Below are 20,922 nucleotides of genomic sequence, written 5' to 3'. Positions count from 1 at the left end.
AAATAAATAAATAAATAAATATATATATATATATATATATATTTTAATAATTCAATTATTTTATGTACAGTTGTGGTCAAAATTGTACATACACTTTACAGTATCTGCAAAATGTTAATTATTTTACCAAAATAAGAGGGATCATACAAAATGCTTGTTATTTTTTATTTACCTGGATGATCCACAGCTGTTTTTTTTGTTTGTTTGTATTTTGTTTTTTTAGTGATAGTTGTTCATGAGTCCCTTGTTTGTCCTGAACAGTTTTTTTCTTCTTCTGAAGAACAGCGGGGAGTTTAACTGTTAAAACCAAACAGCTGTGGATCATCCAGGTAACAACACAGCATTTTTATAAATTCAACTATTATTTTCTCTTGTCGACTATATGTAAACGTGTTTTATGTGAAATATCTTGCTCAGGTCAATACTAAATAAAAAAATAACATGCATTTTGCATGATAATTCTTATTTTGGTAAAAATAATTAACATTTTGCAGATACTGCAAAGTGTATGTAAAATGTTGTCCACAACTGTAGTTATTTATTTAAATATATTTATTAGAATTGTACTGTATTTATTAGAATTTATGCAGAATTTTAAATCTTAGCACTTGCCTGGAAGAGTGGCACTTTACTGATAATGTTGTAGCTGACGTCCACTGCTATATCCAGCCTCATCTTGTCAGGTAGTTGATCTAGTAGCTCTTGTTCATCTGCATGAAACCACAAAATGTCCATTTTTATCTTAAGTTAATGAATGGCCATTATGGATGAATGTCTGTAATGTATTTTGGCATTGATGTGTGTCTTAGTCTTACCCAGCATGCCTTGGGACTGCCAGGTGTAGCTGTACCAGGTTTTCACTCTGTTCTTTACATCTTTAGGGATGCGGTAGGAGGCCATGTACTTCACTGTGTTATCCACACAGGCACGATAGTTTGTCTGAGCCGCAGTCGCCGCACCAACAACGTCTCTCATCTGACACAACGCAAGCCTCGATCAATGATATTAAAGGGATAGGTCACCCAAAAATCTAAATTCTGTCATCAATTACTCACCCTCGTGTTGTTTCAAACCCGTAAGACCTTCGTTCATCTTTGGAACAGAAATTAAGATATTTTTGATGAAATCCGAGAGCTTTCTAACCCTCCATAGACAGCAAAGGAACTTCCACGTTTAAGGCCCAGAAAGGTAGTAAGGACATCGTTTAAATAGTCCATGTAACATCAGTGATGAAAATTCTGTCATTAATTACTCACCCTCATATCGTACCAAACCTGTAAGACCTTCGTTCATCTTTGGAACAGAAATTAAGATATTTTTGATGAAATCCGAGAGCTTTCTAACCCTCCATAGACAGCAAAGGAACTTCCACGTTTAAGGCCCAGAAAGGTAGTAAGGACATCGTTTAAATAGTCCATGTAACATCAGTGTTTCAACCCTAATTTTATGAACCTATGAGAATACCTTTTGTGCGCAAAGACGACAAAAATAACGACTTTATTCAATTATTCAATAATTCTTCTCTTCCCTGTCAGTGTCCGCCGCCATTAATGAGAGTACCATGATGAATGCGTGTGCATTCCTCTGCTTGTAAACAAGGATTCAACGTCAGAATGCCGACTCCTGTGTCAGCAGCACCACATGCGTCGTGGTATTCTCGTGAATGGCGGTGGACACTGACAGGGAAGAGAAGAATTGTTGAATGAATCTGATGAACGAAAATGAACGAAGGTCTTATGGGTTTGGAACGACATGAGGGTGAGTAATTAATGACAGAAAATTTATTTTAATTTTCACTATCCCTTTAAATGCTACAGAAAACCAATCAGTTAATGCCTTTCACACCATGATAATGGCCTTACCTGACCAATCATGATGGAGAACACAAACACTCCAATAAAGTAATTGATGAGCTGAAACACAATCTCAAAAAGTGTTGTGGGTTCTGGCAGGCCACCAATGGTCAGCAAAGTTTTCACAGCAAAGTAGTAGCAGTGAAAATAACTGAAACGGTCACAAAGTGAACATATAAATATAATCTAAAATCTAAACTTATATAAAATATAAACTGAAAATATAACATTTGAAAATACACATCATGGGAAAAATAGGATTTTTTTTTTTTTTTTTCAAAAATCACCATGATTATGACATCAAATTCATAAACATGAGTACATTAACATATGCCCGCTACTATGATGAACAACATTATATTGGTGCATCAATCTTAGCCAATCATAATAGAGGTAATTTAAATATATAATTCTTACAGGAGCAAAAACATGTAAACTGTTTTTAGTGCAAAAAACCTGGATTTGATGTAAATGAAAGCTAATAAAAGAACTGATTCACATACCTATTGCCTGTCCCATCATAGGTCCATTCTGAGAAACCCAGACCTTCAAATGAAGAGCCCCAGTAGTACAGACAGGCATCGCAGTGGACGGCATACAGTAGGTAGGTGGTGGTTCGAAAATGAACCGGCATAAACACTCCAAATAAAATGTTAAACAAATGCCCAATACAAAGGTTTATAGAAGCTAACATCTAACCTGTAAACGTAAGCGTTGGTCAGTATAGCTTCCAGACGCTTGTTGAACTCAAAGAAAGACATAAACTGCACAAAGGAAGGACACATTAAAGAATTAACTAAGTTCATCACGGACTGATCTTTCTAAAGCCCAGTTCTAAGGTCCGAGTAGCAGCTTGCCTTCAGGATCCTGGGTAAGCGGAGAAGTGGATTAATCCCTGTTTTGAAGTACAGAAGCTCCAGTGGAAGCAGACTGACCACATCCAGCTGCAACACAGGAAATGAGACCCTTTTTAGACTACAGAATGTGTCCAGTACCTCAGAGCATCAAATTTAGTCAGTCTGGAAAAGTCCAAAACTTTGTATTTAATGAAACGATAAATAGCATAAATGTCTCATTACTTTGAATCGTACAGCTTTGATGTAATTATCTCTTCATCTCTTTCTTGCCAGTCTAAAAACAAATATTTTTCAAAACGCAGGGTGAAAAAACCCCCCAAAACAAAACATTTATTTCATTTGACATATTCTAATATTTTTCCCTTGTCAATATTTACCACAATGTCCCCATGAAGCACAAACTGCAGTCTGGGTTGAAAGGCCAGGATGTCCAGTATGTAGATGGCATCACATAAGTAGTCAATCAACAGCCACACATCGATGTTATCCGGTGTTTGATATGGAAATGCCCAACGCACAGGAATCATCCACGCGCTCCAGTTAAATGCCAAAGACACGCAAAACAGCCAAAGTACGTAGATCAGATCTACAGAGAATACAGAGCAATGGAAGATTTCAGTGTTTATTTCACTCAGATGGTTTATGGAAAATAAATATTGTGGTGCACCAAAATGTTTATATAAAACCAAACAAATCTTGGAGTTGCAAACTTGAATGATTTAAAGAAGTAACAAATATTATGATCATTAAATAAATTAAATTAAATCACCAATGTGAACCAAATGTATCCCTTTATACAAAAGCACTTGTTTTTTCTTTTATCATTTATAAACCTAATGCCTAGATATCAAAGGCTTAAGTTTAAAATGAGAAAGGATGTGAAGCTTAGGAGAGAAAGGGTGTGAGAACAGAACAAAAAATGAGGGAAAATCAGTAACTGATTGGATTTATGTGCAAGTGTGGAATGCCAAGACAGCTCAAACGTAGACAATTGTAGGCCAGTCTTCAGGATTACAAAGAGTAGAGGACTGCAGGAGACAGGAGGAGCGCTCACTAGTGAAGGGGTCGATGCTGGATGGAAAACGGCACTGCAGAAGCCGACCAATCCTGGATTGAGGTTTCACTTTACAGCACAGGATCTTTGTTTTTTCCTCTTCTTTCTCAGCAGGGGCCTCGGACGCCTCCTGCCCTGTTTTCTGCTCTGCTGGAGGTTCAGGAGTAGAAGCTGGAGCTTGCTTACCTGGGGCTGTTCATAAAAGACAATATTAACCATAAGTTTATTTGTATAGCGCTTTTCATGATGCAAATCGTTGCAAAGCAGCTTTACAGAAAATGTAAGTTTCTACATTATATTTAGTACACATTTCTCAACATTTTTTTAATCAACTAGCCCCACATTAACTAGGAACTAAGTTTATTAAGTAATGTTTGACAACCAGTGTCTAAAACCTGTACTTTTTGTCTTAAGCACTTTAAATGTATTGTTTTGTCAACAAACTCATTTATGAGAAACAATTTGCTAGAAAAGTGTGCATCTGCTGACGATCTTTAAAATAAATGCCACTTGGAGAACCTTTTGTGAAACAGAAAGGTTCTTCAGATGTTAAAGGTTCTTTATGGAACCATTTAGACAAAAAGGTTCTTATATGGCATCGTGAAGCACCTTTATTTTTAAGAGTGTATTAATACTAAAAATCAGGCAACACTTTAGGAGCCAAATCTGACTATTGTCTAGTTGCTTGTAAGCATGCCTCTTATTAACATATTGGCTGTTTACTAGTATTTATTAAGCACATATTCTGCATGACCATAATTTACATCCCCAATACACTACCTTACTATCTATTATAAGCAGTAAATTTTATTGAGGCAAATGTGGTAGTTATTGTTTGATAATAGCAAGAATTTAACCTTAAAATAAAGTATGACCAAAATTTATTAGTAATATTCAATTCAATTCAAGTTTATGTGTATAGCGTTTTCATGATGCTAATCCTTGCAAAGCAGCTTTACAGAAAATGTAAGTTTCTACATTATATTTAGTACACATTTCTCAACATTTTTTTAATCAACTAGCCCCACATTAACTAGGAACTAAGTTTATTAAGTAATGTTTGACAACCAGTGTCTAAAACCTGTACTTTTTGTCTTAAGCACTTTAAATGTATTGTTTTGTCAACAAACTCATTTATGAGAAACAATTTGCTAGAAAAGTGTGCATCTGCTGACGATCTTTAAAATAAATGCCACTTGGTAACTCACAGGCAGGTGGTGTTTCATCATCCGAGTTATCTGGATCAATCAGCTTCTCTTTGACTCGCTCTGTTCTCTCTTTGAACAGCTTGACCAGCTCCTGTAACCTCTCATTTACTACAGTGCTAGTTTGGCTGGCTGAAGAGGCTGGCTGTTGATTTAGCCTGAAGACAGAAGATAATTACTGAATTTACCAAAAAAAAAAAATCCCATGTTTATATATATATATATTGCTCTTGGGTTTCCCAAAGCACACTATACTATATCTAACCTATATCTGTAATGTGCCCAACTAGCCTCTATCTGTAATTTGTTTTGTGCCACATTCTATCAATATCTAATATTTCATTTCCATGCATTCATGTTAATTTCACATTCTAAAAGAGTATTTATTAGTTACCCATCATCTGCACTTGAGATGCCACACTGGCTTGGCCAGGCCTGGACTGCAGTTTCTAACTCCTCATCTTCCTCAACATCTTGTGAGTAAAGTCTCTTGCTGTAAGAAGACCACAAGATGACAAGTTATGAAGGGGCTCTACAGGTTTAATAGGACAAGTTTCATTAAATGCACTGAAAAATTTAATGAAAAAAAAAAAATAAAATCTTGGATATGATAAGGTAATGAGAAAGTCTTCACATAATTAATAATATGCACACAAACGCACAAAATGAAGTGGAGAATATGGAGTGGATTACTCTGACAGACTTATTTAAGCATCTTACATCTTGGTCCAAACTGTCTGTGGTTTTCTGTCTCTGCATACACTGTTTTGCATCCAGTGCAAAATGTATGTGCAATATGTGTATGTATGTGCGCGAGTGTGTGTGTGTGTGTGTGCGCACAGACAACAGAACAGAAAAGAAACAAAACATAAATGTATATCAATATTTGTGTATCAGTTGGGCTTTTCACAGTTGAACTTCTTTATTAAATGTTATTGCTAATTCTGCACTTTATGATGCTGAGTAGTCAGGTTTCCAGATTTTCTCACTGTACTGTACATTTGCAAACCCTGGATTAACATTATGATTTGCATATTTTTGAGGTTCATTGATAACATTGATTGGATGGGTAAAGCACACATGGCTTTAACAGTTTCCCTCAGACACTAAAACTACACATTAAGCGTAAGTTTCTGTAACACAGACTAGCGTTCGCATCAAAATTGAAGGGCTTTATGTTAGCACAGGTTAAGTGCAGTACAAATGTCCTGAATATTTACACTTTAGGTGTGGTTACATTTACCATTGTTTGAAATTTGGTCACATGAATTCACCACATTGATCAACAGAAAGCTACTAGATTTGAAAGTGACTTCTGTGTGAGCTGTGCTTCACACATTGCTACATTGACAATAGATTTTTTTTTGTCTGCAAAATTTTGCTAATGTAACCGCAGGTTTTCTACATCCATTGATTAATGAAACAAGGCAGATTTACCTTGTCCGATTAGCTTTATGGGCATCAGGGACGGTGAGGGTTTTGAGGTTGGGGTCCTGTGGGTTTATTATTGGTGGTATGGGGCGAGATCTCCTTCCTACTTTCCCTCGGTCGGAGTCGACATCTTCCACATTCACGGCCGGGTGCACACTCAGTCTGGAGCTCACTGGAGATTAGACGATGCTCAATAAAGAAACATACAAGAAACCTTGACACTGGCACCTTCAGTAGCATCCTCTTTATGACTTACCTTGAGGTAAAATGGACCTTAGAGCTTGAGGTCAATGGTTGGAATATAAAAAGGTCACTTTGGTCACTACAGGCACCCACAACCTAATTTTCTCTAAGTCACATTTGGCAGCAAGGCATAAGAAAAACATAGCACAGACTAGTCTAACAAAAAAGGCAACAGCGTGGATCACCTGAGGGTCTAGCAGAGGTGGGGTCATCCTCAATGTGGAAGGCAGGGTTGGAGATGCCTGACAACTGCCTGGAAGGGGTGATGGGTGGCAGACGGGGGTAAGAGGGCACATTGGGCAGGTCTAGGACAGAGCTTGGGGAAGAGGGCGAAGGGGTACAGGGGGAATGGAGTGGGGACTGGCAGACGAGACGGTCCAACTCCAGATCCCTAGTCTTCTGCGGTTGCTCCTTGGGCATCCTGTTCTGGCTTAAGTTGGTTGAGACGGCTCTGAATGTTAGAGTAGCACTGTTGGGCACACTGTGGAATGCTGGAGATCTTCTGTGGAATGCTGGATATTTTTTGTGGAATGCTGGAGAGTTGTTGCGGAAGGATGGAAAACCGTGGAATGCTGGTCAGCCTTTGTGGAAAGTTGGATACCTTTTGTGGGAGGTTGGATATTTGTTGTGGAATTTTGGACAGCTGTTGTGGGAGGCTGGATAACTGCACGGGGAAGCTGGGAAAATGAGGAGCACTAAAAAGCGTCTGGTTTGGGAATTGTGGGGTGATTTTGGAGAATCGCTGGGAAATTTGTTGAGGGAGCTGTGCCAGTTGAGGAGGAAGAGACAGCAGCTGTTGGGTGATTTGAGAGAGAGCAGAGGGCAGATTGGGCATGGAAGGCACTTTGGGCAAAGTGACATCGATGTCTTTCAAGAACTGGTTGAAGTTGTCAAGGGCCTGTGGCGCATATGGTACACGCATGAAACATCTCTTCAGAGCATCACATCTGGAAGGGTCTGTGGGGACAGCAGCATATTGTCAATTATATTATTCTATGTTACATGAAATGTTTACAATATTCGATGCTCTGTTATACAGAACATTCTGAGAATAATGTCCGGAAATGCCAATTACAGTGGCCCCAAAATGTATTGCATTAAATAAAATATCAAACCAAGTGACATTTATTTTGAAGAAATATAACACAAGAACACTTTTCAAGCAAAAATATTCACAAAAATAAATTTGTTAGGTTAACAAAATAATAAATAAATAGAAATGCCAGAACTCAATGGTACGGATTTTTTTTCTGCTTACGTAGTTGGGCTATTATTTCAGTTTTCTACTTTTCCTGCCAACATTTTCACAGACACAGGACTGAAAATTATGAATTTATAATTTTATATTTCTGCATTTTGTATTCATTATTTAACATTTATTTTTTTACAATTATTTTAATAATACTATTACTATTAACAAATAATTTTCCGATACATTTTCCAATAAATGTTAAGCTTTCTTTATATTGAAAATTTGCAATAATAGCAGACAATTATAGGTACTTTAATTACAATTACACAGGACTCCAAGACAGCAATAAATTCATAAACACTTTGGAAAACGTACTGGTTTGCATTACACTTTCTGGTTGTCAGAAGTTAGTGGAATATGTCCATAGTTAACATGAACTACAATGCAATGACATTAATAAATAAAGGTTTGTCTTAAATTTCTAAACATGTCCAAATAACTTTTAGGGCCACTGTATGTGAGAAACAAAAATGTGGAGGTAATGTACGTCAGTTGTGATGTCATTCTGTGGCTTTTTATCCTGTTAGCATCAGTGTGTTTACACGATCTATTCTGAATGACTGAGATAAACACTCACCACTGCTTTCCTCTTCAGGAGCTGTACTCTCCACCTGAAGCAAAATAACAGAAATATGAGATATTTATTTCAAACACTGTAACACAGAGAGGCAAAAATCTGCACCAAGAAAAAATATGGTCACTGCAGCAGGGTGCTTGTGAGCACAGTGTACTTTATTCAGTCTAACTCCAGAGGGAGTTTTATGTACTTGGTGTACACACTGAATAATTTGTATATGCGAAAAGTCACAAAAGTAAAACAATGTAAGAGAGATAAATCTGAAGGACTAACAAGAATACCTAGTCAGAGCAAGAAAGTTTCAAGTTAGATGGACAGTAGGCCTATACATGAATTACCGGTGAATCAGTTCGTGAAACAGAGGTGCTGGTAATGGACTGAGGTTGCTGAGTGATCGGCTCAGGTTCTTCTTCGGCTTCACTGGAGTCCCTGGGCTCCTCCTCCTCATGATCTCCTCAGGCTCAGGTTCGGTTTCAGGCTCTGGTTCCTCCTGTAGAAGTGAAGAGGACTTGAACTCCTCCACAGGGGTTTCAACAGTCACCGCAGTGTCTATAGCCTCTGCCTCTTGTCCATCTGGAACAAACTCCTTAACTGAAGGTACTTGACACCTGTGGATACACAAGGCATGACGCAGACATCAGCTATTATATAAACAACAGGCTAATCACATTGATAAGCAACTAACACATCTGTGTCAGCTATATATAAACTTACATAAGCACAATTTTCGCATGATGGAGTAATGATAAACTGAGATGTGCCTGTTTGATTTCCAAAAATCTCCATTCTCTTGTTAAGTTTAAACATTTCCAAAATATTATAAACAGAAAGCTATAAACTAGTTCACGCGTTATAATCCTGTAATTATAATGAATTTACTCTGAAATCAGACGCGGTCTCTGAGCGCATCAGGTGATGCAGTGTCCATATCCATCCATTTTGTGCCGTTTTTTATACATTAACGCGTTAGAAGTTGTATGATATGTTGACGCGATTGACTAGAACGATAACAATTTTCATGTTGGAAGTGAAGAATTTGTGCCATCCTTCACTGAGACAAAGTCCTTTGACTGAGACGAGGCACAAAACAAGCATCAGAGCCGCGATTAGTAACTATAGCAACGGCAGAGGGGGCACCGCGCGCCTCTATGGTATGCGATGCGGTTGCTAGGAGACGACATAATCTTGAAATTTTAAGCAGTGCGCCAGAAATGCGTGAGTTGTAATTATGCGTGGCATTATTTTTTTATAAAACACAGATCTAAAAATACAGAGACCCTACTTTCAGTTATTTTGTTTTGCAAACAAAGACTAATGTGAAAAGCACTAAAACATGTTTGCTACAAGGAAAGCATGGGGAGTAAGAAACTATGATATTAGTCTTCCCAGCATGAACTAACAAATATGCTGGTTATTCCTGATTTCCTTGTTCATCAATCATGTTTGTTATAATTCTTCATATGTCTTACGATGCAATTTGATTCCGTATGACTTCTACATCACTTTCCTCTTCCTGCAGCACTTGTAATCTGACACACAGAAACATTCAAGTTATTAAGGTTTTGGTATTGTATCAAGGATGTTATCAAATATTTAGTATTAGGGGGACAAATGGTGAAATTTCAAGAATTGGTCACTGAAAAACCATCAGCTTTCAATGTTGAAAACAGTTGTGCTGCTTAATATTTTTGTGGACAACATGATACGGTTTTTCCCAGTAGTCTTTGATGAATAGAAAGTTCAAAAGAACAGCACTTATTTTAAATATTTTGTAACATGAATAAAATTTATATAAGTTCTGAATCTTACTTACCCATAACTTTGAATGGTAGTGTATCATGATTTCCACAAAAATATTCAGAAGCAAAAACGGTTTTCAACATATTTTTTTTCTAAATGTATGCATATACAGTATATACATTTATCACAAAGAGGGATTGATTTTTTGTTGGTGTGCATGAATTACTCTTGATCAACATCTTCTGACTCTTCTGCAATGCTCTGAATGCTGAACCGGGCCTGTGCCAACTCCCTGACAGCCATCTCTGCTGTCTGACGTGCCACCTCTTCTGCCATTCGTGCCATCGCCAGACGCTCATGTATCAACCTACACCAGAGAACAGCAACACAGATAAGTCTGGTTTTCACTCTTGAAGGACTAGTTCACCTAAAAAATAAAATGTACTCAACTTCAGGCCATCCAAGATGTCGGTGAGTTTGTTTCTCAATCAGAACAGATTTGGACAGATTCAGCATTACATCACTTGCTCACCAATGGATCCTCTGCAGTGAATGGGTGCCATCAGAATCAGAGTCCAAACAGCTGATAAAAACATCACAATAATCCACACGACTCCAGTCCATCAGACTTTAGCTATTAATATTTTTTTAAGATACTGAAAAATGTCAGGGCATGCCAAAACTTCTCCAGGGCCCCAAAACACCCTTAGACCCCAGAGGGTTAACGTCTCATGAAGTGAAAAGCTGTGTGTTTGTAAAAACAAATCCATCATAAAGACGTTTTAAACTTTAAAATCGCTTCTGACCAAAACAGAAGTCCAAAATATGTTATCCTCGAACATCATAATCCACCATTTTTTATTTGTTTAGAACTATTTTTGCTTGCAAACAGTGCTTGATCTGTGCATATTTCACTCCTGATTCAGAAGAGATGACTTTTTCCACTAGAGTAAGCAATATTATGGATAGAGGACTCGCATTTTAGCTGAAAGCAATGGTTTGAAGTTAAAAATGGCTTGATGATGGATTTGTTTCTTACAAACATGCAGCTTTATGTTTCACAAGACATTAATTGATGGTTTGTGTATTATTGTGATGTTTTTATCAGCTGTTCTGACTCTCATTCTGACGGCACCCATTCACTGCAGAGGATCCACTGGTGAACAAGTGATGTAATGCTACATTTCACCAAATGTGTTCTGATTAAGAAATAAACTCTTGTACATCTTGGATGGCCTGAGGGTGAGTAAATCATCAGCACATTTTCATTTCTAGGTGAACTCTTCCTTTAAGGCTGTTACTTTAAATACTTGATCATCAAGCTGCCGCTGTGCTTCCAGCAAGAGAGAGAGTTATTACCGTTCCTCCATAATTAATATGGCAGTGTCCTCCGCCTCTCTCCTGATGCTCTCGATCATGGGTGTCCATCGTGCAGTTTGGGTCTCTGAGTCCTCCAGTTCTATGTGTGCTTGTGAGGGTGTGGTGACACTCAGTGGAAGAGATTGTTCTGGTGACCATGGTGTTTGTGGTTGGGACTGAGGTTGTGAATTTGGCGGTGAGTTTGCAGTTGGACATGTTTCCTTTTCTTGAGCCTCATCTTCAGAGTCAACCTCTTCAAGAACGAGGTCTGCAGGAGCTGACCAAACACTGCCTGCTAAAGATACAACCATGCTTGAGGACTGTTTTAAAACTTCACATTAGAAAAAAAAAAAAAAAAAAAAATGTCATGACGTGATTCTGTGGTATACAATATTTTATATCCATTACTGTGCTGGTTTTTGTCCTCTTAAATTTAATGTGATGAGGTATTTTGAAACAAAACAATTATCCAGGTCAATAATTTACACCTGTTTTGCTTCAATAATTCCTTTACTTTTAACATTTCAAACATCAGGCCACACTGGCATCTGAGTGTTTAGAAAGTAGGAAACATCTGTAAGATTAAATAAAGTCAAAGTTATCGTCATGTGTTTTTCCCAAGGAATTTTATTATTATTATTATTATTATTATTATTATGCCAGTAGAAACTGAACCCTTTACACATGAGTGCAGTTATGTATTTTCCTTTATTAGGATTTATATACTTTACTAACATTAAGTATATAAAATATTAATATACATACAGATTAAATTACAATAATTCAAAACATATAAAGTGTTCAAAAACCGTTCAAAAGTTTGGGGTCAGTAAGACTTTTTTTTAAAGAAATTAATTCAACAAGGATGCATTACATTGATAAAAAGTGACAGTAAGACATTTATAATGTTACAAACGGTTTATATTTCCAATAAATCCTGTTCTTTTGAAATTTCTATTCATTAATGAATCCAGAAAAAAACTTATCATGGTTTCCATCATGCAGCACAACTGTTTTCAACATTGATAATAATAATAATAATAATAATTGTTTCTTGAGCAGCAAATCAGCATATCAGAATGATTTCTGAAGGATCATGTGACACTGAAGACTGGAGTAATGATGCTGAAAATTCAGCTTTGCCATCACAGAAATAAATGACATCTTAAAAATATTCAAATAGAATTCAGTTATTTTAAACTATAATAGGTTTCACAATATTTCTATTTTTCCTGTATTTGTGATCAAATAAATGCAGCTTTGGTGAGCATGAAAGATTTCTATGAAAAACATTTTTTTTTTAATAAAAATCTTACTGACCCAAAACTTTTGAATGGTAATGTACATGTCTTAAAAGCAGCCTGAAAAGCAGGCACAGAGTATAGCCACAATTAGAAGTCAACGCAATACGACGTTTTCTCTTTTTAAAATAATGGGTTCTTTCTACTCATTTCATTTGAGTACTTTTTTAACACATATTAGGGAAACTTGCAGTAAAATGAACGATAATTACATCTCATGAGGATCATAAATGTTTTAAGACATGTACAGTCATTCCAATCTAAATGTCAGTTTATAAAGATCACTGCTGCAACAACAAACACCCATCTGAGAGATGCCAGCTATTCATACAATATTGAGTCTAACTTAAAGTTAAACATAAATATTATTAAAAATATATTTGTTTTTGGTTAGTTATACAGTAAGTTAAATAAATGTTTTTTAAAAATATATTTGTTATACAGTACAGAGGCAAACAGCGTATGTTGTTCTTTGTCAGCTGCGCCACGCGGATATGTTTTCTATGTTGTTTGTGCTTTGGTTTGAAAGAAAACAACGTATCCATGTGGTGCGGCTGACTCAGAACAACATACGCTGTTTGCGTTCAGTGGATACTCTCCAAAATAGCGCTAGGGTGACGCGGAGGAGACGTATTGTTGAATAAAGTAGTTTTTTTTTCTTTTGTGCACAAAAAGTATTCTCGTAGCTTCGTAAAATGACGGTTGAACCCCTGATGTCACATGGATTATTTTACCGATCTCCTTCCTATGTTTCTGGACCTTGATCGTGGTAATTACATTGCTGTCTATGGGAGGGTCAGAGAGCTCTTAGATTCCATCAAAAATATCTTAATTTATGTTCCGAAGATGAACGGCGGTTTTACGGGTCTGGAACGACATGAGGGTAAGTAATTAATGACAGAATTTTCATTTTTGGGTGAACTATCCCTTTAATCAAATTTGACGTGACTCACCTGGGAGTTTTTGAATCGATCTCTGTCACGCTGGTTACTGACTCTGGAGGAGGTGAATAAACTGAACCAAACCAAACATGAAGCTAAACAGTTACAATCCTTAAAAATTTAGCATATTTTCTGTATCATACAGTTTGAACAATACCTTTGTTTGAGCACTGTGATGACCTCGGCGTGGAAGAACTGGAATTTGGGGGTCTGGTCACATGGTGCGGAATAGTGTTCTGGAAGCCACTCTTTATCCAGCTCATTACACTGTTTGCAAATTGAAATAAGCATTAGTGTTTCTTAGAGATTTGCCAGTGGCTTAAAGGAATAGTTCACTCAGAAATTAACATTTGCTGAAAATGTACTCACCCTCAGAGCATCCAAGATGTAGATGAGTTTGTTTCTTAATAGTAAGAGATTTGGAGAAATGTATCTTTACATCACTTTTGTTTCTAACAAACACGCAGCTTTTCACATCAGATGATGTTAATTGATGGACTGGAGTTGTGTGGATTACTTGTGGAATATTGTGATGTTTATATCATCTGTTTGACGGCACCCACTCACTGCAGAGGATCCATTGGTGAGCAAGTGATGGAATGCTACATTTTTTACAAATCTGTTCAAATTAAGATACAAACTCATCTACATCTTGGATGGCCTGAGGATGAGTGAGTTTTCAGCAAAGTTCCATTTTTGATGAACTACCTTTTGGTGAAGTCTCTTATGAGATTCAGGTCCCTATATGTGATTTTGATTATTAGTAATAGTGATATCGATGCTTGTCTAAGCAAAACTCTTTTAATAAACTTAAGGCACCCAATTTGCAACTATAACATTGTCACCATTTCCCCCTGTGCGCTTCACAGAATGACACTCACTTAGGAGGGAACGGAGCGGTTGGTTCCACTTCAGATGCCTCGTCTTCTGACATCAGTTCTACTACTGGTATATGTGGCAAAGGCTCCTGATCTGGTGTAAGAGATACACAGTAAATATAGTTTACTGTTTGAATACTGAACCCACCATAGTTCTCATTAATTCAACTCTGGCTATTTTTCTTAATGCAAACTGACTGATAACACACCTGGGAGGTCCTCTGCCTCATAAACCTGAAGCAAATGAAGAAAAAGAAAAAGAAAAAGAAAAAGAAAAAGAAAATTAATATAATAATAATAATAGGCATATATAGTTTCAGACAAGCCAACAATCAGTTTGTTTTGGTGACTTTTTCTTTTCTAGCTATATATTAAAGCGTTATTGTTTCCAAATTAATAATAATATTATATTATATATATTTTTAATTTTTTTTTCTAAAATAGAAATACATATTTTGTTTATATTCTTAAATATATTAATAGATATATTAAATTAAATAAAAATTAACATTAATCTCTTTAAACATATGCACGCTATCTATGCTTTTAATAATATATTAAGGTTTAGATTATATTTTTCTTTTTTGGTTATTTCTAATATTCTAGTAAATCTTACACACAGTTTGCTAACCTCTGTGACTTCTTCAGATTCTGGAGTCTTGTCCTGTATGTATTTCTCATCAGGCTGCGGGACCACTTTTCCAATTCCCTGTGAGATCCAGCCAATAACTCCAGCCCTGGCAGACAGAGAGAGCTCACGCTGTGTGTGTGTGTGTGTGTGCGTGCTGCAAACACACTTCATGGACAATGATTCCTCAGTGGACTGATGTTCATGATAGGAATACTGTTTATCACCTTACCTGTCTACAGAACTTTCATCCTGAAGCAACTGCAAGATGGTTAAGAGAAAAGTTCATGTGCAAAGAAAAAATTTGCTTTGAATGCACATTAATATGCAACACCAAATGGTATTAAATATCAAACTACTTTAGTTGACAAGAAATCAATACTTTTGCATCAGAGTTGGCTCTCGTAAGAAGAGGGCTCCCGGGTTGGGGCAGTGCGCTTGCAAAACCGTTGGAGATCCAGTTCAACATACCACTTTGAACACTGAAACAAACGGATTTCAGCATGTTTCATGTGCAGACAGTTGGAGAATGTCTTTTTGTACTTTACGGGAAAGATCGGTTAAGACTCACCTATCTTTTGATGTTTGAGATGATTGGTCTTCCTCCCTGCCTGTTTTGGATGAACTGAATTTATCTGCATGACAATAAGAGAGAAATAGTCTCATTGTGCATTAGTATACTACATTTTGATTGTTTATATAGTACCGTAGTTGTAGTATGTTTCACATTAAACCTAATCATGTTAAAACATTTCAATCAGTAAAGGTGCTGTAAATTTACCTCGATTTGATGTTTTCCCATTCTTCAGAGAAAAACCAAGGGAGATATAAGAATTGGACGTTTAATTTATGAGAGTACATTTATTATGTCTCATTTTATGTTTTATTATTTCTATACCTCATGGTTAATGAAGTTAGAATAAAAACATTCAGATTAATTTTAGAACTGGCCATTTTGACACTTTTATAGGTATAATAGAGAAAGGAAAGACAGAAATAGTGAGGTGTAGAAAAGGGAATAGGATAAAAAAAACGTTACAAGCTAGGTTCAAACCTGCTTTACCCACATAAGCACCATGACTCAATATGTCAGAACATGTGTGCTAACTGCTAGGCCAGGGGTCTCAAACTACTGGCCTGTTACAGTAAGTGTATAAAGTTTGAATTCATAGTTGTAAAACACTTGCATTTGTTGTAAGTCATGACCCCAGAACACATTTAGTGTCAATCAGATTATTTGCACTGTTAAATATAGTCGCAGATATTTGTGAGGTGTGTATTATGAGTCCATGTTAATGGGCTTGTGGGTTTACCGCCGTGATCGCCTCCTCCCCCAGATCCTCCTGTGTATCAGGAGGATGTGGCACGACCTTCACCACCCAGTTAAACATCCTGAGAGAAGGACAAAACTGTTAAATCAATAAGTATCTCTTAAACACACTGATGATGGAATAGACTATGGAAAAATGCCATAAAATCCCATTGTTTGAGTCAACAGGGAGTAAGAATAGATAATCTTAACCTGAAATAAGTTACAGTTAATTATGTTTCATCCTCATCAAGCTTGTCCTAAAACCCAGGACCTTCCTCTGAGCTAATTGTTACTTCATACGCTTCAGTCAACAGTATTTAAAGGCAGTTGTTTCTAGGACAAGGATTTTATCCTTGGGAAAGCCCAATGAAGTTTCTATTCATCCAAACTAGGGAGCTTTTCCAGGGAAACCCCACAACAGTTTCAGAAATAGAATGATGTCACGTTTGCCACATCCTTTAGCAAACACAAGAGGTTTGATAAGCTTGATGAAGAACAATGAAAGCAGTTTTTTATGTGTCTGTCTACAGACTAGTTCTCACGACAGGCTTGCTCTAAAATTATCAGACAGATTTGGACCCAGTTGTCTCATATAAAATACAATGATGTTACGAAAGACAGGCCCAGTATGGCAGCCATTAAAATGATTAGCAGTCAGCAGAGGCACTGGAAGGGGTGTTCAGGAAGTCAAGCAAAAGTCAGTTAATCATTTCTTTGATCGTTCTCTCTGTCCAACTAAATGTTTTGCACAAAGCAAAATGAACTCATCAATCAAGTTTAGCCCTGAGGACCAAGATGCTAACTATATTATTGCTTTTAATAAATATATTATTGTTTATTCTATTTCATATTAGTTCCTAATGTATTAGCGTATGTCAGCTTTTACAACCTTAAATATTAAGAATGTATTTGTAAACACTAAAGTTCAAAACTTTGGGGTCATTTAAAAAAAAGAAAAGAAATTAATACTTTAATTCAGCAAGGATGCATTAAATTGATCAAAAGTGACAGTAAATACTTTTACATCGTAACAAAAAAATATAAAAAATCTAATTTTCTATTCATCAAAGAATCCTGAACAAATGTATCACGGTTTCCACAAAAAATATTTAGTAGGACAACTGTTGTTCAACATTGATCATAATAATAAAGCATATTTGAATGATTTCTGAAGGATCATGTGACACTGAAGACTGGAGAAATAGTAATTCAGTTTTTCCATCACAGGAATAAATACAATTTTATTTCTTTATTTGTAACATATTTTACATTTTTAAATTGTAGTAATTGTAATAATCTCAATTGTAGTAGTTTTACTGTATTAAAAAAAAAAAAAAATACCGGCTTGGTGAATTTATTTCAAAAACCTTACCGACCCAAAACCTTTGAACGGAACAGAAAACAGAAATAAACCTTAAGAAGAATGAATAAATGCTGTAAGTTAATGTTAACTACTGTGCTAAATAGAATTAATGTATAGGCTACAACCTTATTGTATAGTGTTTAAATTAACTATTTAAAGTGAGTACACTTGAAAAAACTTTCAGAAATGTCATTTTACTAAAAAAGGATTAATATACTGGCTAATCCTAAACCACCAGATCTAAGTTCTAGTTTTTTACCTGAATGTTTAGCAGAGGTTGGGCATTCCGTGGGGATTGAGACCATCCAGAGCGGACTTCAGCAATCTGTGCGGATTAGGATTGAGGCAGGACTCCAAGTAGGTATCTTTAGAATCAGCTGTGGGGCGGAGTTTGCACTGAAGTGGATTGGGGGAAAAAGTGCGCATGCGTGTCATGTGCCTGTCTGTCTATGAGAGGAAGCCACGCCCTATTTTGGAGCTCCCACACCGTTTTGGAGTTCCCGCCCCCATTTGGAGATCTCCAGGCTGCAGTTATACCCTTCTCCAGGACTGGGCTAACGGGATTAAATCTTGAAGGACAATGCTACCACTCATTAGACTATACTTAAATCCAATGGGAGCTGTTAACCAGGTTAAAGTTACAGTCAATGTGAAGAAAATGGGCTATATGTTGAAGGTTTTGGTGTAGAATTTATCTACTTTACTTAATATTTAAAAAAAAATAAAAATAAATTCCCTTCGAAATGAAACCATATCTAATGCTATATTGTTTTGCACCATGACAAAACGTGCACATTTTCTTCTTAGTAGTATTTGTCCATGCAAAACTTTTCAGCATGATGGCAAGATGTCCTGAGTGGTTGCTAGGGTGTTGCTTTAAGGTTGCTAAGGTGTTCTGAGTGGTTGCCATGTGATTACAATGGTGTTCTGGGTGGTTGCTAACTGCCCCAGTTCAAAAACAGCAAACATTAAACTCCAAGTTTGCATGAACATACACAGCTAATAATATAATGTATTATCAGCCAATACCAGGTGTATAGTGAGTGGATTCATGTAAAATACACATGATGGAGATGGACATTCATGTAAGATAATTAATTAGCTTGGTACCAGTATGAGGGCAAACATAATTGCAGTTTAAAAAAATAGCCTACGTCATCAGTTCCCATCTCCGAGGTTAACCCTGTAGCTAAACTATGGATATAAGTTTACAACATAAAGAAAACACGTTCTCACACCCAATTGGTAAGATTTGGGTTTCGTGTAATAAACTAATCAGAGCTGACAGCGAGAGAAATTAGCAGAAAGGCGCATCCAAAGAGCTAATTCATGCTACATGTTAATTTTGTTAGCCTCTCTATTGTGCTCTATTCCCTGCATCTGAACTCTGTATTTCTGGTCCATTTAATGCTACATAATTAATACAGTTTACTGTGATTCTTTGGCTTTAGAGGTGACCGCATCTAACTTGTTGCTTTCAGAAGCCAATGCCATGGCTATGCCAGGTCTGAGCAGCTAAACAGCAGCAGATCCAATAATGAGATGAAGGCATGATTAGCTCGGAACCAGCGATAGGCCAATGCAGCTGATCAAGGGTGAGCTGTTGCCTTACAGACACAAACCATAGCCTTTTTAAGGCAAACCAAAAACTGATCTCAGGTAAGCCCCTAAACTAGCATATCTCTTATAAGCACCCTCTGGCCCATGTCAGCACCGTGTCCTCGAATCTGATTGGAGGAAATGTAGAAGAGAGTTAATCTAATCCTCTAATAGGATACTGCTTGGAAAGAGTGAAGTGAATGGTCCCATGAGTTTGTTTTGGGAATTAAAATGAGAAATGTAGGTCATTGAGTGGTTGTTCTTGGTGTTTTAACTAACTGCAGGGTTTAAAGTAAATTATAAGTAAATGTAATATACCAATAGACAGAGAAAAATGAACAACGTTGGAGCTTATTGTGGTGATAATGCATTTCCTTTATTTGGCAGGTGTGGCATCAAGTAAAAAGAACAAAAATGGCTGCAGCCGCAACCACTGATCCAGTTAGCCTCTGCTGGTAGATGTTGTAACTACATGATCTTGTAACTAAAAGGCAGCTTTTTTGATTCATAGTGTCATGAACAATTCAATCTTACCATTAAGTCCACCTACTATCCTTGGATACTGTTTGTAATGCCTAATCAAACATAAATGTATAATATGTATAAAAATTAATTATTAAACATTTACTAAGGGTATAGGCTAAACTAGCAGGCTACCTGACTAGTGGTGTGTTAAGCTGGTTCACTGAAAAGGTAGTTTAACACACACACACACACACACACACACACACACACACATATATATATATATATATATATATATATGCTAGCAGACTAGTTGGCTACAGGTATGCTAAGCTAGTTAACTGAAAGGGTTACAGGGGTAGGTGTTTGTAATTCCTAAACAAACAAAAACGTGTATAAAAATGTGTAGGCTAAGCTAGTGAATTAATTGGTTAGCGTTTCGCTAAGCTAGTTCCCTGATACAGTAGCTGCGGTTGCTGTTTGTAACACCTGACAAGTATATACACAAGTATAACAGATAAAGTACATAATAGATAAGTTACTGTTTAAAAATATAAATCAAACATTTGCAAAGGGTATAGGCTAAGCCAGTGAACTAATTGATTAGTGGTATGCTAAATTTGGTAGTTGGGGTAGCCATTTGTAATGCCTGATCAAACAAAATATATGATACATAAAAAAAAAATTCAATTTAACAACTACGGTTGTTATAAGTTAAATAAGCAGGCTAATTAGCTTGCAGAATGCTAAACTGGCATCTCGAGCTAGCTTGCAAAATCTAAGCTAAAAGCAATACAAAGAATGATAGTAGATCCTTCTCAAAAAATATCTATAGTTTTGGTTATATACTATTACCTAATACTA

At 36.5% G+C, this 20,922-nt stretch overlaps 2 protein-coding genes and 1 pseudogene across 2 annotated transcripts; all 3 read right to left on the bottom strand.

Annotated features, from left to right (window-relative positions):
• The window catches only part of LOC107679606 (cyclic nucleotide-gated cation channel beta-1-like), a 9,609-nt pseudogene extending 2,403 nt beyond the window's left edge, over positions 1–7,206 (bottom strand).
• A 90-nt stretch (positions 7,207–7,296) lies between these two features.
• On the bottom strand, positions 7,297–11,882 carry LOC107679572 (uncharacterized). The gene is made up of 6 exons (XM_016475156.1): positions 11,572–11,882; positions 10,439–10,579; positions 9,942–10,001; positions 8,811–9,080; positions 8,473–8,506; positions 7,297–7,600 (listed from the first exon to the last, which is right to left on the bottom strand). The coding sequence occupies exons 1-6, from the start codon at positions 11,880–11,882 to the stop codon at positions 7,577–7,579; spliced, it is 840 nt and encodes a 279-aa protein (XP_016330642.1). The 3' UTR covers positions 7,297–7,576.
• Positions 11,883–13,705: 1,823 nt separating this feature from the next.
• LOC107679571 (uncharacterized) lies at positions 13,706–18,334 on the bottom strand. The gene is made up of 12 exons (XM_016475155.1): positions 18,254–18,334; positions 16,633–16,711; positions 16,101–16,122; positions 15,891–15,954; positions 15,702–15,801; positions 15,552–15,580; positions 15,323–15,428; positions 14,901–14,925; positions 14,695–14,785; positions 13,971–14,080; positions 13,826–13,886; positions 13,706–13,739 (listed from the first exon to the last, which is right to left on the bottom strand). Exons 2-12 carry the CDS (start codon positions 16,708–16,710, stop codon positions 13,706–13,708), a joined length of 720 nt encoding a protein of 239 aa, XP_016330641.1. The 5' UTR covers position 16,711; positions 18,254–18,334.
• Positions 18,335–20,922: the final 2,588 nt, after the last annotated feature.

The sequence above is a fragment of the Sinocyclocheilus anshuiensis genome, unplaced genomic scaffold (assembly GCF_001515605.1).
Source record: "Sinocyclocheilus anshuiensis isolate Anshui unplaced genomic scaffold, SAMN03320099.WGS_v1.1 scaffold288, whole genome shotgun sequence".
Classification (NCBI taxonomy): domain Eukaryota; kingdom Metazoa; phylum Chordata; class Actinopteri; order Cypriniformes; family Cyprinidae; genus Sinocyclocheilus; species Sinocyclocheilus anshuiensis.
Note: the sequence above shows the minus strand (reverse complement) of the source record. Positions and strands in the feature narration are given on the sequence as shown.